This window comes from Manis javanica, chromosome 7 (genome assembly GCF_040802235.1).
Source record: "Manis javanica isolate MJ-LG chromosome 7, MJ_LKY, whole genome shotgun sequence".
NCBI lineage: Eukaryota > Metazoa > Chordata > Mammalia > Pholidota > Manidae > Manis > Manis javanica.
The window spans coordinates 44,483,076-44,498,168 of NC_133162.1; the positions used below are offsets into that span (position 1 = coordinate 44,483,076).

The 15,093-nt window shown below is 51.2% G+C and overlaps 1 protein-coding gene across 4 annotated transcripts in view; it reads right to left on the reverse strand.

Moving 5' to 3' along the window:
• Positions 1-15,093, reverse strand: part of SLC29A3 (solute carrier family 29 member 3) — a 48,962-nt gene that overhangs the window by 13,570 nt on the left and 20,299 nt on the right. The window contains exons 3-5 of one of the 4 annotated variants that reach the window (XM_073240889.1): positions 13,501-13,697; positions 6,286-6,512; positions 1,767-1,950 (exon numbers count right to left, since the gene is read on the reverse strand). In XM_073240889.1, coding sequence (XP_073096990.1) covers positions 1,767-1,950; positions 6,286-6,512; positions 13,501-13,697 — 608 coding nt within the window. The remainder of the gene's footprint in view (positions 1-1,766; positions 1,951-6,285; positions 6,513-13,500; positions 13,698-15,093) is intronic. The other 3 variants (XM_073240890.1, XM_036998807.2, XM_017652978.3) reach the window with 3 other exon arrangements.

Genomic DNA, 15,093 nt, shown 5'->3' on the forward strand with positions numbered 1-15,093 from the left:
TTGATGGACATGATCCAGTGAGACTGGAAACTAGAGTGACCCACCGTCCTGGTTTGCCTAAGACTGTCCTGGTTTTAGCACTGAAAGCCCCTCGTCCTGGGAACCCCTTCAGCCCCAGTCAAGCAGGGAAGGTTGGCCACTGCACTGGAAACAGACCCATGCAAACTATGCTGAAACAGGACACAGGGAGACAGCAGGATTGCTGGGGACCTCCTGCCTGCTGGCCACTCAGTGACTCTACAGTGATTTAATCAGCAGCAATAAGGCAGTGTGTGGGGTGCAATGAGCCAGCCAGGCCCCAGGTATCACAGGGACATTGTCATGTAGCACAACTGGGCAATTTTTGATGACAGCCCTTAAGGGGCAAGGGAGGGGATGGACAGGCTCACAGGTCTGCAGCCACCTGCGATATTGGGGGTGGGGGGGCATGGTCTCAAGTTGCTCAGTCTCCTTTTATCCTCCTGAGGCCACTGAGGCCAGCTAAAGTTCTAACAATTCTCCAACTGGGGAAAGCTACCTGCACTGGTGGAATAGGGGTTCTGGTAAAGGCAGGGGTTCTGGGGATTAACTAAGTGACTCTCTCACAGGGACAGGAGGAATAAATGGTAAGGGAAGACCCTCGGAGTCCCAACCCAGGGATGCAGCACGATACCTGAAAGAGTACAGCTCTGGAAACAACTCCAGGTTCAAATCCCTGCCTATGACTCACCAGGTGAACAACCTCGGAATGTGTGTTAATTCTCCAAGCCTCAGTTAGTTTCCCCATCTATAAAGTGGGAAAATACAGCAACAGCTGCACAAGATCATCAAATACAATAAATGAAAAAACTGCTTAGCTCAGTGCTGCCATAGAAAATAGGTTCCCGTGGAAAAGCACAGAGCCAGGACCCAATCTCTCCCCAGTTCTGCCACTTCGCACACTGTGGGAACACAGGCTGATCACTTGGCTGTCTCTGTTTCAGTTTCTTCACCTCTAAAATGGGGAAAATAATTCCTCCCTTTCCTCCATCAACCAAGATAATAGGTATGAAAATGCTTTGAAAATAATAAAATGCAAGAAAAAAGTCAAGGGTTGTTTTTTTAAAAAGCAGCAGGAAGAAAAGAGGAATGTGAGAGAGAGAATAAAGTAAGAAAAGAGGCCCAAGGGGTACAGAAGCCCTGAGAGACAATGGATAAAAACACAGGTTTGGACTTGTGTTCGAATCTTGATTCTGCTGCCAGAAGGCTGTGGACTCAGGGGAGTGATTCAACCTCTCTAAGCCGGGTTTTCTCGTGTGTGAGCAGGACAACCATGGTACCACATTCCACCCAGCCCACAAGGAACAGGTGTGAGCATTAAACGAGGGAGGTCCCATCAGGCTAGGTTGAGTGCCATGCAGGAGCCAGGAGGCACCCAGTGAATGGGCTATGGTTCACTGTTATCAGTCCTTAGTCTTGCTTCCACCGCCTTCCCTCCCTGTCCGAAAACTTGCAGAATCCAGATGCTTAAGAGTGTAGCACAAGGCCGACTTCTCACAGCCAGTGGCCTGCTCCATTTATCGAGCAACTACTATGAGCCAGGCATAGCTCAAGGAACCAGGAGACAGCAGGGAACAGAATCTACACAATTTCTGCCCTTGAGGGCTCATGCTACAGTGGACAAGGGCAGAAAACAAGGAAACGAACATGTCATCTAATTAGATGACAGAAGCACTCAAGCAGTTACTATAAAGACATAACCATACATGGAAGGAGGATGAACCGGCAGAATGAGTGGTGGCCCTCACCTGGCATACTCCAGTCGCGGCAGTAGCAGGTAGAACCCAATGCAGAGCCCAAGGAAGACGTCTGCCGTCAGGAAGAAGACCAGGGTGCTGTCTGTCACATCGCTGGCTGCTGCCAGGTCCACCAGCGAGGCCACGGCACTGATGGTGCCTCCCATGGCCCCTCCTGCAGAGAGCACAGGACACTCTGGAGAGGGTCAGGGGTGGGTCCATTTTCCCTGTGTGTCAGGCTTGCCCTGTCTCTGCTCAGGGTTAACAGAACCAAAATAACAATTCTCCCTGCTGAGAAAAATGCTGCCCTTCTCACAGTCTCCAGGAGCCTTGGCAGACACGAAGGGGTTCTGCAGCTGTGAGCTTTCTGACTCCAAGAGGAGACAGGCTTTCATGTCCCCAACCCAGGTTCTCTCTGATGGCTTGTAAGAGGCCACCTGAGGTGGCAAATGGCCTCCAGAGCTTCAGCTGCTTCCTGGTTTCACCTCTCGCCCTTGACCCTCTCTCTCTCTTTACTGCCTTTTCGGTGGGATCATATTTTAGTTTCAGTGGTGGGACATCTCAGAGAGCCATCAGTCCAAACCACCCACCAACCAAAATGGAAAGCAGGCTCAGGGAATAGCCTAGTAGAGGCCCTCCCACTGCTCCTGAGGGAGGCTGGGTGTCCTTGTCTGAGAGTCCTCAATGGCTACAAAACCCCGGTGCCACCCACCTGTGAGTCATGGAACTTACCTTATAGGTGGCAGTTGTGGCACCATGCGTATGTGAACACATGTGTATGCACACTCCACACATACCTTTTCTCATACACACATACATGTTCACACACTCATACTATATACACACATACACTGTTACATGCCCTCACATACCCACTCATACCCATACACACACAGTCACATACATACACACACTCATACTCACACTCACATGTGTGCAACTGCCCCATCACATGCAATGTTCTTTCTTGCCAAGGGCTTTGCACATGACCCATGTGACCATGTGTGCTGCTACCTAGTGGAGGTAGCACAACCTAGTGGACCACAGATCTAGGAGCCAAACAGATATATTACATCTGACCCTTGACCCTTCAAGTGCTTTCTGGACTTGGAGCTAACGTGACATTCTGGAGACAGTTTGCTCACCTGTAAAATGGGGATAATGACAGCTGCCTTGCATAGCTGTTTTGAAGACTGAATGAGATGATGCTCAGAAAGGGTCCAGCACATAGTAAGGGTTCAACAAATGGCAGTCCCCTTCTTTGCCACAATCACACAGTCACTTCTGGGAAGCAAGGTATGTGTCTTACTTTTCTGTTGAACCCTCATAACTGTGGGTAGTCAACTTGCATTGGCCAAGGGTCAGAGGTTATCTGTTTATCCATGCAAGCAGATGATTTACACCTGTCTCCATTTAGTTGCCTGGAAAATGGGACTAATACTTGTCCTATGCATCACATGAGACCATAGTGAGGTCAAAATGCACTAATGAGTGGAAAAAGCACTGAATACACGGACACTCCTTTGGTATCAACACAGTACGTGCCTGCTAAACATGCTGGACTGCCAAGCTGAGTGAATGAATATGCCTGTGAGAGAGGATCAGGGCATAGATTCTCCAGGAGGCAAGACACTGGCTGGCTGCAAAGAGCAAACAGGCCCATGCGGGCATGAACTGCTTTGCCATAGTTCGGCCACTCTGACCAGGCACCACTATGCCGCCTGCAGGTGCACAGAGCAGAAGTGGGAGAGTGACGATTCAAAACCCTGTCCACCCACCATCACTGTTCTACCCACACTCAGCCTGACATCCCTGTGGCTCTGCAGGGAACAACCATGGCCCTGAAGGATGATCCTTTCCTTCCCACCTTCTCAGTATGACCTCTATGAGCCTGGGTGGGCCCAAGGTGGGGATTTGAGGGGAGGGCAAAGAAAGAAAAGATTGCATAGAGATTAAGAACAGACTCTAGAGCCAGAACATGTTCCAAACGTGGCTCCACCTTTTCTAGCTGTTACTTAACCTCTCTGTGCCTCTGTTTCCTCATCGGTAAAGTGGGGGTGTTAATAATACCCACCTTGTAGAGCTGTTATGAAGATTAAAAGGATTATTGCATGTAAAGCACACAGAGAAGTACCACGTAAGTCCTCTCAGACTCCCAATTAGGAGTTTGGCTATTTCTGTCCTTCCCACTTCAAAGCAGTAACAACAGGGTAAACCCTTTGCCAAGAGGGCTCCAGCTTCTGAGGAGCTGTAATCCCCACTTGGGCGTTCAGTGAGACATTTCCCGGCTGCCTGGAGGAAGAGATCTTAACATCACTGCCTATTGATTTTCCTCTCTCCTTCCCAACTTGGAGAGAATTTACAATATTATCATCAACAACAAACCAGGCCTCCGGGAGCTCATCTTTCATGACTCCCTACTTTTATCTCATCAGTTATGGAAATATATGCAAATGAGGGGTTTAAAAAAACACCAGTACAAAACAAATGAATTGTTCCTCAGATGCCAACACATGCAGAATTTACAGATGGGCTCCTCTGGACGAAAACAACAGGGCCTTGTGAGGGCCTCTGGGAAATCTGGACACCTCAGGTTTTCCAGGGTGATGGGCACCCACTGGGGGAGGTACACAGTGATGATGACGGCTTAGGGCCCAGGGTGATTAATACTGCAGTATGAGTACTAGGTTTGCCAACTTTTTCAAAAATGGACTTCCTGAAAAATTCACAGGAGAACCCAAGAAGATTTACAGGTGGCCTGATGACCCTGAAGTGTCCCTTGTCAACACAGATGATGTGTTTGGGTACTGGCTCCTGGATAGGTAGCCAGCGAGGCAGTTATACTGGAATACATCCTCCAGCAGGATGGAGGGAAAATGAGGGGATAAGAGCTTCTCTCTCCGAGCTGGTAGCCAGCGAGGCAGTTATACTGGAATACATCCTCCAGCAGGATGGAGGGAAATGAGGGGATAAGAGCTTCTCTCTCCGAGACTACAGTGACAAAAGGGATTCCATCCAGCACTTGGTGGCCATTTCCCCAAGCCTAGCATGGCCTCCTTGAAGCATTGCTAGGGGCATATTGATTTTACTCAGCAAACTTAGCAATGGGCCCACTTTTATTTTACTTTAGCAAGGATTTGCCGGGATAGAGCCAGAAGCCTAATCTTTCATCAAAAATGGCAAACAGATTTGAGTCCACAACTGAACTCTGATCCATTGACAGTGACTGCGCCACTGCTGTTGAAAAGGATTTAGAGGCTCAGGAGGAAATATACAGATCTATTAGTGATGTCTGGCACTGATGTGGGAGTGGGGAGGGATATACACTTGTCAGGGTGTTTGTCATCCCTCCCGCATACTACCACATACTACATTATTATTAGGCACAGAGCAGATTCTTTGTGGAAATTCTTCTCGAGTAGGCAAATGCTTAGGGCACTCCTTCACACATCAGGGACATGGGAAGATGCCAAACAGAGCAGCTGAGCCCCCAGTCTTTGCTTTAAGGGATGTGGTCTCCTGGGAAAGTGCAGATTCGAACAGAACCAGCACCTTTTTATCTTGGAACATCTGGGTGAGAGAACAGGACTGCTTAGGTCTAGAGAACAGGCTTAGGATCAGCATCAAAACATCAGCCAGAGAGGCTGCCCAAGTCGCCCATGTGCACACCCGCAGTGTGGTGAAGTTCAGGGGGATGGAGGGGTTTATTTACTAACTCCTGAAAGGCTGAGTCTTAATCATCTTTGAATCGCCAGTACAAAATGAGAAAGGAAGGAAAGAAGGGAAAAGGGAATGGAAAGGAAAAATAACGGGAAGGGAAAGAGACAGGAGTTGGTGGGAGAGGGCAGGAGGAAGGAAAGGAGTGCTGTTTCAGGACATGCCCTTGGCAGGCGGACTGAATTTTCCCAAAGCGGCTGCAACTGTGTCTCTCCTGTCCCACCTGCTCATCTTCCTACAGTGATTCTCATCCTCCCCCTGAGATGTACAGGTCAGTGTTCTCTCCCCTCGAATGCAGGTGGCCTTATGGCTGTGCTGGAAGTGACCCTAAATGGCTTCTATGGCTCAGTCATTAAAGGTAATAACACTCTGTCTTGGTTTCTGGGGTCGCTCATTCCTGTGACCCAGGCATGATGCCATGGAGAAGCCAGAGCAGCTTGGAGAGGTCCAGGTGGACAGGAACTCTGGCCCAGCCCCAGCCCTGGCAGCCAACAGCCAGCAGCAGCGTGCCAGGGAAGCATGCCGTCTCACGAGCAGGTCCTCCAGCCCCAGCTGAGCCACTGGCTGATGCCAGGTGGAGCACAGGAGAGCTGTCCCTGCCAACTCCTGCCCAACTGTAGATTTATGAGCAAAAAAATGACTGTATCCTGCTGAACTACTAAGTTTTGGGGACTTTGTTACATAATTATAGATAATAGAAACACACCTAACACTCATTTCCTTTTGGGCAAGGCCATTACATGTTCACCTCTGGCTCCTTCACAGGACCCCCAGGTGGGCTGACCTGGTTGGCTATGTGGACCCCAGCTCTCACCTGATATCAGCGCCTGGGAATTCCTCATAGGGAAGGAGCCAGTCATGCCAAAGACACTGCTATTGAAGATGGTGGAGGTGCTGCTGAGGATCGCCATGCACATGATGGTGACAGCAAAGAAGCCGTGGGTCCAGGAGGAGGTGTCCACTTTCACCAGCACGGTCATTACCACGAAGACGGTCAGCATGACAGTCAGCGAGGCCAGCACGCGGACATGGACTGGAACCCTGGGGTGAGGACGCCAGAGCCATTAGAGACCCCCTCAGACCTCCCATGCCAGGCCAGGAAGTGTGAATGTTCTTGGGGAAGTGGGTGAGTTCAGCAGCTGGGACCATCCATTCTGCAGTCAGAAGGCCAGGGTCTGAGTCCTGCTTCCTGGCTCACCAGCTGTGTGGCCTTGGGTAAGGGACTCAGTCGCTCTAGTGTCAGCTTCTGCATCTGTACAGCAGGGGAAGGAGGGGTCTTCCCGAAGGGGCAGCTGTGAGGATCTCCAGAGGGGGATGTGGAGGGTGCAGGGGGAAGCGCCTGGCCTAAGGCAGGGGCTCAGCGGATGCTGCTTCTTTTTGTCCTGCTGTGAGGTTCAAGGACAGGATATAGGGCTTCTGAGGAAAGCCCCCTACTCCTCCTGCCGCAGGGCTTTGGCTAGGGTCCAAATGGAGGACCCACCCACCGGGCCTCCTTCCCTCAAAGCTTAGCAGTGGGGGGAAGGAGAAGGAAAGAGAATCCTCCTCCTCCTCCTCAGTACTACATTTATGCTAGGTGCTCTTCTAAGAGTTTCTGTATGCTCACTCATTGAATTCTCACACAGCTCCCTAAGATAGGCATTCTTAACGTATCCTGCTTATAAGGAAGCTGAGGTCAAAGAGGTGAGGAACTTGCTCAAGGTCACTCTGCTGTGAACCCAAGAGGTCTGGCTCAAGTCTGTGCTCTCAGAATGACACTCTACTGCCTCCCCTGGAAAGAAGGAAATACAGGTGGCTCAGAGCAGGCAGCCAGGGCAGAGGATTCTCTTGGGTTGGTCTTGTTGTCATGGGGTGCAGCTGGTGCCAAGTTAACGCAGCCAGGGCCAGCCCCCACCCCTGCCCCATACCCGTATGTAAACCATAGACCCCTCCCGGACCCTGACTGTGCAGACACTGCCCCTCAGGCAGAAGCGGGAAAGCCTGGCTCTCTGAGAAGCTGCCTTTTTATTCTGAGGAGAGAGAACATCATCTAAGGGGCTGTTTAAATCATCAGATTAGACTAAGCTTTAAACCAGATTGGATGTTTAGTTTAATTTTCTTGCCAACCAGTGGGTAGGGGCTGGGAGAAAAGCCAGATTAGTTATTCAAAGATATTTTTCTGGATAAAAAAAGAAAGACTTGAACAGTAGAAAAAAAAATTTGTATGTACATACATAGGTGTGAAATGATGAGCAGGCAAGGGTTTGTCACAGAGCTTTTGTGGCCCCAGGCTGCTCTGAGTTTCCTTTGGATCCTCTGCTCCAGGGAGAGCAGGTGTTACCTGTGCTTTGTAAGGGGCAGAAGGAAGCCAGAAGAAGTGAAGGGAAGGTTCGATGTGCCAGTGTGAGTCCTTGGGGAGCTGGGACGAGAACCCAGGTCTGCTGAGCCCCAGCCCACAGCTGTGAGCTAACGTATATCCTCTCTGGTGCACTCATTCCACAAACATGTATCAGGCAACTACTGTGTGTCATGCACTGTGCTGGGTGCCCGGGACATGGGATGGAAGAGGGGCAGGCATTTTGTTCTAGTGTCCAAAGTGCTCCATCAGGGGTGCCACAGGGCATCCTGGGCACCTCTGAGGGACACAAAAATCACCCTGGATGTCAAATGGGCTTTTATGAGGCAATAGCTAGGCTGCAGTGTGAGGTGTGTCTGGATGTGAGCGTGCACACCTTGTGGGAGAGAATGGCAAGGTTAGGGGACTGAAACAGACTGCGGCTGCAGGGAAGCTTGGTAGTGAAGCAGGCTGGAGAGACCTGGGGCCCCATCCTGGGGGGCCTTGTCTGCCTAATAAGGGCCAAGACTTAATCCTCACTGTGGGGCATTCCTCACAGGAATGTCCCTTCTCCAGGCCAAGCTGTCCTGGGGAGGAGACCGGCCATACCGTCCACAGCAACCCAGACACAAACATGATCTGGCCTGGGGTGATGAGACTCTTGCATGCTGCTGGCTGACAGCCTGGGCTGGGGATTAACACGTGACCCAGACAGGGCCAGTCAGGCCTCCCCAAGCCAGAAAGGTGGAGAAAAGCTCATTCTCTGCCGTGCCTGTGTTAGGGACTCTGGTTACCACCCGACATCTGCATGGGGAGAAGTCATGTTTGGGATGAAGCCAAGCAGATACACAAAGAGCCCAGGGACAGCACAAGAGGACAGCCCTGTGAACATTTCCAGCAATGCCCAGACAGGCAAGCCTGACTTTACTTGCCCACAAATCGTTTTGTCTCCATTGTTTGTTAATAAGAGTGCCAACTAACATAAAGGGGGCACGTCAGGGATTCCAGCTGGGGAGCAACACGGTCAGACTCCACTGCTGTGCTTGCTGTGGGCGCCTGGCCCGTGTGCCTGCCCTCTGACCAGGAAGTAAGCTGCTGTGACAGTAACTAATGCCTCCTAAGGGCAGCCTTCAACCAATGGTAAGGACATGGGCAGATGAATAGCCCAGCTCCTTCCCTCCCTTCGCCTCCTGAGTAAACCGCTCACGCCCGAAGCCTTGTTCCAGGGTCTGTTTCTGGGGAACCTGGCACCAAGATGCACCTTCCCAGAGCGTGCAGGGGCCTTGGCCTGAGCAGGAGCGGGTGGGCACTCAGGTGGGGCAGCAGGACCCCTGTTCTAAGTGCACACCGGGAGCCCTGGAGGCTGGTGGTCAGGCCTGACCTCTGATGCTCTAATGACCCTAAACCCAACTCAGTCCCACTGTGCTCTCACTCCCCCCACATCTGGGACAAAGTGCTGGGAGAGGGTGGGGCACACCCATACCACCCACCCACAACATAAGAGCCAGCAGGGGCACAGAGCCTGTGTCAGGAAACTGGGGCCCTGCCACCAACTCGCTGTGTGCCTCCAGGTGAGTATTCCATCTTTCTGGACCTTCGTTTCCTCATCGTGAAAGAGAAGAAGCTGGACAAAGTCATGTTAGGTCCCTTCCAGTTCATGACTCTAAATCTGAAGAAATTCAAGTGGAGAGAGGCTGGGGACAAGTGCCAAAAAGTTTTAACAGTTCCTTGGGGCAAGAAGAAGGCGAGAAGATTGGAGGAGCGCCATGACAATGGCCCTCTCCCGCTCTCATCCCAGGGCGGGCACAGGGCCTAGGACACTGGAAAGCATGTGCTGGGCACACAAACCGACGAGCAAGGGGCATCGGCAGTGCAGGAACAGCTTTCACGCTGGGCTCCAACCTCTCAGCGGCTCTCCGCTTCTTGACCCTCAGCATGGCAGGGAGACAGCTGCGGCATTTCCAGCCAGCCTTGGGCATGGCCTCTGCCTCTAACCACCGCTTCACAGACACGAGCAGAAACACTCTGCCCCGGGAATGCTGCTGGCATCACAGAAGCTCTCCTGTGCCTGTCACAAGGTCACAAGGCCATTAGTTGCTTGAAAGGAAGGTTGCTTTGGAGGGAGCTGGGGACTTCTTAGCCAGCACCCCAAGGTGGGATGCTGAGGGGGGAATGGGAGATGAGGAGGCAAATGCCAAGTGTACGAAGGCATGCAGTTCCCAACCAGGCTCTGCACCCCCACATCCCCGTTACACTCCCCCCCGACCCTCCCCCACCCCACCACCACATAAGGTCCCTCACCTGCACAGGTCTCCCTGGCTGCAAATTACTTGCTCACAGCTCACTCTCAAGGGAGCCTTATCCATGCGTTCCAGGCCCTAAGGGATCTCACCCGGGGCTATTTCATGCTCATAAAGCTTTATGAAACGTGCCATGTATGAGCCCACCCCATACATTCTATTGGGGCCACACTGGCTTCACTCTCAGTTTCTTCCACACTGGGCAGGGAAAGTAGTAGCCCAGGGGATGGCGGTACTGTTGGGATTTTAGAGCAAGTCTAGAGAAGCTTGCCATGGTGACCATAGTTCTGCTCTGGCCCAGGGGACAGGGTATGGCTGAGACCACCGCTCCAGTGCTGGGACCCTGAGGCAGGCCACACGAACATGAGATTCTGCCAACTTCCCCCCGCCCCTGCTTGTGAGGGCTCAGGACCCCAGGGGACTGATTTCTTCATAAGTCTCCCAAATGTAAATCCTCCTCATAAGTATTTATGATGCTGCAGATTTAACATAATAAAACACTTGGCGATTATGGATGAGCCAGTCAGAGAAAGCCAGGGTCCTCCAGGAGGGGAGAAAAGGAGACAGTTCAATCTGCACATTATATAAAAACAACTTCCGAACCATCTTCCCACAGCCCAGAAACAGACGGGGGCCTGCAGGCATTTCCCACATTGCCCCCACCCCTCTCCTGGAGCTGGGCAACAGCAGGCCTGGGGCGGGCCGGACCCTCTGGAGGGTGACCTGCGGTGCTGAGCCCTCAGAGCCAGCTGCCCACCCAACCTTGGGAGTGTGGCTGCCTGGGCAGTCCATGGTCGCCACTGCAGGCAGACCCAGACCCTCCTGACCATCTCCTTCCTTCCAGCAGTGTGAGGGCAGGGCAGGAACGGCCTTAACAAGAAGGGTCTGAGGTGTAGCTCTGGCTGCAGGGAGGGCTGGGAAAAGCTGGGGAACAAGGAAGCAGGGGGCCCAGAGATTCCCAGTACATGTGGAGCACCCACAAGAAGGGTCCCAGTTCCAGTCCTGGCTCCATCCCTTTAATGGCCATGTAACCTCTGTTAGCCTATTTTCCTGCCTGTAAAATAAGGTAATAGGGTTCTTGCTCACTGGCTGGTGAGGATTAAAGGAGATAATACCTCTGAGGGATATGAGTGCTCTGAAGTGCTAACTGCTCTTGTTAGAGATTATTCCCCTAGGTCCTGTGAGCGGCCCCTTCCTGCCACTGCTGACACCCAGGCCTAGGCTGGCTTCCAGCCTGCAGGACCTCCTGGCCCCTGAGGAGTCAGGGCCACACGAGGTGCCAGCTCAGGCTGCCCCTCACTGCCTCTGTAGTTCTGGGCACATCTCCTGACTTCCACTCGGAAAATGAATGATGTCACAGCCTCCCTCCTGGGGTGTTGTGCATCCTAAGTGATAGAACAAGGGTGTCACCAGGCATTACCCCATTGTTACAATTCAGGCAGTGACTTCAGATCTAGAAGGAGGTGGGAGCTCTCATGTATATGAGCCTGGGCGAGCCCATCTGAATGAACCCCCATCCTCAGGGCCCGCTGAGCAAGTGGACACAGGGGATCATGAGAGAGGCCTGGAAACAGAGAGGGCAACTGAGAGGCTGAGGGGCTCCCCACCATCAGGGCTCTGTTACCCCTCTCTTCCTTGTCCTCCTCGTCTTACATCCCCTCCCTTTCCTCCTTCCGTCTCTCCTGTGAGTCACTGTGGGGACCCAGCTCTGCCCTCCAGGGGCTGGCAGCACTGAGGCAACTCCTGGCTCTGCTCCTAGCTCCCCTCCTCCTGGGGTGGGGTCTCTAGAGGCTGTGCCCCACCTGCCAGGATACTGATGTAGCTCTGTGTGCCAAGGGAAGGCATACGGAGGCAGATTTAGGACCAGCTAGCTTGTGATCGGGGTTGCAAGGCCCTCAGGCCAATGAAGCACCATTCACCTTCTTGCTCTCCCAGCCTGCACTTTGGTTTTAAGATGGGTGTAAATCCTTTGACATTCCTTCCATGGAGAGGTGGGTCTGTGTTTCCTTGAAACCAAGTGGGCACTGTAACTGCCTTGACCAGGTGAGTAGGGCCCAGGTGACTCTGTGTGACTGCAGAGATTAGGTTACAAAAACCACATAGGTTCTGCCTTGGTCTCTTGGAGCACTTACTCTTCAGCCACAATATGAAAAGACCTGCCACCTGAGACCATCACACAAGTGACCAGAGAAAGAGACCAGAAAGAGAGAGAGAGAGGTGCCAAGGAGGCCCAGCAGCTCCAGCCCCAGGGTCGGCAGCTGTGTGAAGACACCAAGCCAGAGATGCCAACTGAGCCTGCTGACTCCCAGAACCAGGAGAGATACTAATTATCGTTATTGTTTTAATGCTTGGGGTCATTTTTATACAATATACAATTGGAATAGCCTGATAGCATAATACATTTGGAAAGAATGGTCTAGTCAGGCTTAGCACACATGGGGCACACATGCTTCCCTGTCTCCTCCTATACGCAGAGAAGACATCACTAATTGATCACAGCACACTCCCTCAGCCAGACCTGCCTTAGAATCCTGTTCAACCAGAGACCTAGGCAGTCACTTCAAACTGAACAAAGTTAGGTAAAATAAAGTTGCCAACAGTGAGTTAAGGTTTCAGTTAGTTGTGCCCAAGAGAAATCCAGGTTTCTGAATCATAATGTATCCACTATTATTATCTGGCGGTAGTATAGGGGAAATTCAAGCAAAGTAGCTTGGGCTGTTGTCTTCCTAATCCTAAAATGAGAATGAACTGGCAACAGTCACCCAGTGGGGTCCAAAAGACATGCTGATTTGCCCGGCTGTCTCCTAAAGCATTCCTTCTTGCACAGCACGTCTGGATGGAGGCTATCTCCCAGCCCTGCACAACAATGTCTGAAGTTCCCTGCTGAGTCCTTTGTGAGTGGTTGATAAGTGAACTGGTGTTACTAGCTTAGCACTGAGCAGTTAGGTGACCCATCTCCACACAGTGAGAGCCAGAGCTGTGGGCTGCTAGGCTCTTAACTTCCCACTGCTCTCAGAAATGCTTGGAAGACCAACTTCCACAAGCTTTGATTCCTGGGCCCTGCCCCCACCCTCCATGTGGTGTCCCTTGACTGCAAAGTATGCAGTCCAGGCAGCTGTTGACAGACAGGCTGCCCTGAGAGAAAAAGGGAAGAAGACCCATGTGCCCATATACCTCTTGCTAGCTGCTAATACAATGTCACAGCTTGTGGCTAGAAAATGAATACCCAGCTCCCTGACTGAGCATTCCATAGGCAGGGCCTCTGGTCACTGATCTGACTTCTCAGTCTTCAAGGAGGAGTCTGCTGTCTGCCTCCTACTTTGGTGGTCACCATTTAAGCAGGCAGAAAGCAGCCACTGATGAAAGGGGAGAGGCTCGAGGGGCAGGTCGGGGGCCTAAGACAAGGCAAGGGGCCTACCTGTTGACAAGCAGGAAGTTCGCCACAAGGCACAGCACGGAGGGCACGGTGGAGGCGATGGTAAGGTAGCTCTCAAAGTAGTTCTGCAAGCACACAAGTGAGGGTACCACTGAGGTCACTGAGGATGGAGGGGAGGGCCCCCACCGGAAAGCAGAGACAGGGTCCCTCTTGGTGGGGTTTGTCCCATCTTCAGATACCTATGAGTGATAGATGAGTTTACCCCAAGACAGCATGGTCCTGCTCCATCTCCTACCTAAGACCACGCACTCTGTCATTCAACAAACAGATGCCAATATGACTGCGCTAAGTGCTGGGGACGTAAGGAAAGAAAGGCATCATCCCAGCCTTCAGAGAGGTCCCTAATGCTCTGTAGCCCAAGGTCCCACCCATTCTACCTATCCCACACATGGAGGCAATGGAGACAGGACTCAACGTATGTATCTAAAGAAAAACTTTGCCCTACCAGCCTTCATACCCCACTGCCAAATTTCAGAGTTAGTTCCATTTGGAGAATGGTTTTATGACCCAACCACATTCTCACGTTCTTACAACCAAGTGAGGCCTCTTAGAAATACACCAGGTCCTAAACCCTGCAGGGAAACTGTTCTGACTCTGGATTTGCTCCCTCAATATAGCTGCTATGCAAGGTCAAAGCCATTTTGGGAAGTGGCTCCTAGAGAGGCCAAGATGAGGAGAAAGGACATTTCCTTTTCTACTAGCAACTCAAGGCTATTATAGACAGGGTGCATGAGACCACAGATAAGATGAAGAATTCCTGATTAGAATGTACTGGAACTTACAGCTAGAGATGCTGTGTGGCAACTGTATACATTTTTCAAAACCCAGAGAACTGTCTGCTCATTACAGTAGACTTTACTGGGTGTATATTATCCCTCAATATACCTGTCTTAAAAAAAAACAAACATTGGGAAGGACTACATGTGTCAAGCCATGACCCCCAGGTTGGCAGTGATGAGGGGTTCTCAGCCATGACAACAGCTTACATGCATTAAACATTTACTCCGTACAGAATACAGGGCTTCATATGAATTATATTGTTTACTGTGAAAAATTAACAGAGTCTCTGAGTATTCAACTTGAGATAGCTTATGAAATTGAACTTAACTGAGAAAATATTTTGAGTTATAAATGTGTGAAGCACAAAGAACAATATGTGCAGAGAAGTGGCAATTGTAGGGATCACTGGAGTATAAGACATGCTTCTTGCCCATTAAGAACACAGTGTCCCGGTGGGAGTGTAAGATAGAGTGTGAAGGCTTTTTAACATCTCAAAACACCATAGGAAAAGATGTCAGAATTCTGTTTTTTTTGTTTTTGTTTTTGCCAAATCAGCGTTAGGAGCAGTGAGTTCTGTAAGAGAGTTTCAGGTCTGGGAGAGGGATGAGATGGGGCAGAGTACTTGAGAGAATGGGAATGAGTATGGATTAGGGGAAAGGGCCCAGGGGAGATGGGATTTGAGTCAGACATGAAACAAAGGGTTAGAGGTTTACTTTCTGGGAGAGTTTGAGTCAATGTGGAGGCCAAGAAAGAAAGACATCATAATGGGTTCCTTCTAGTTTGAAACAGACCATT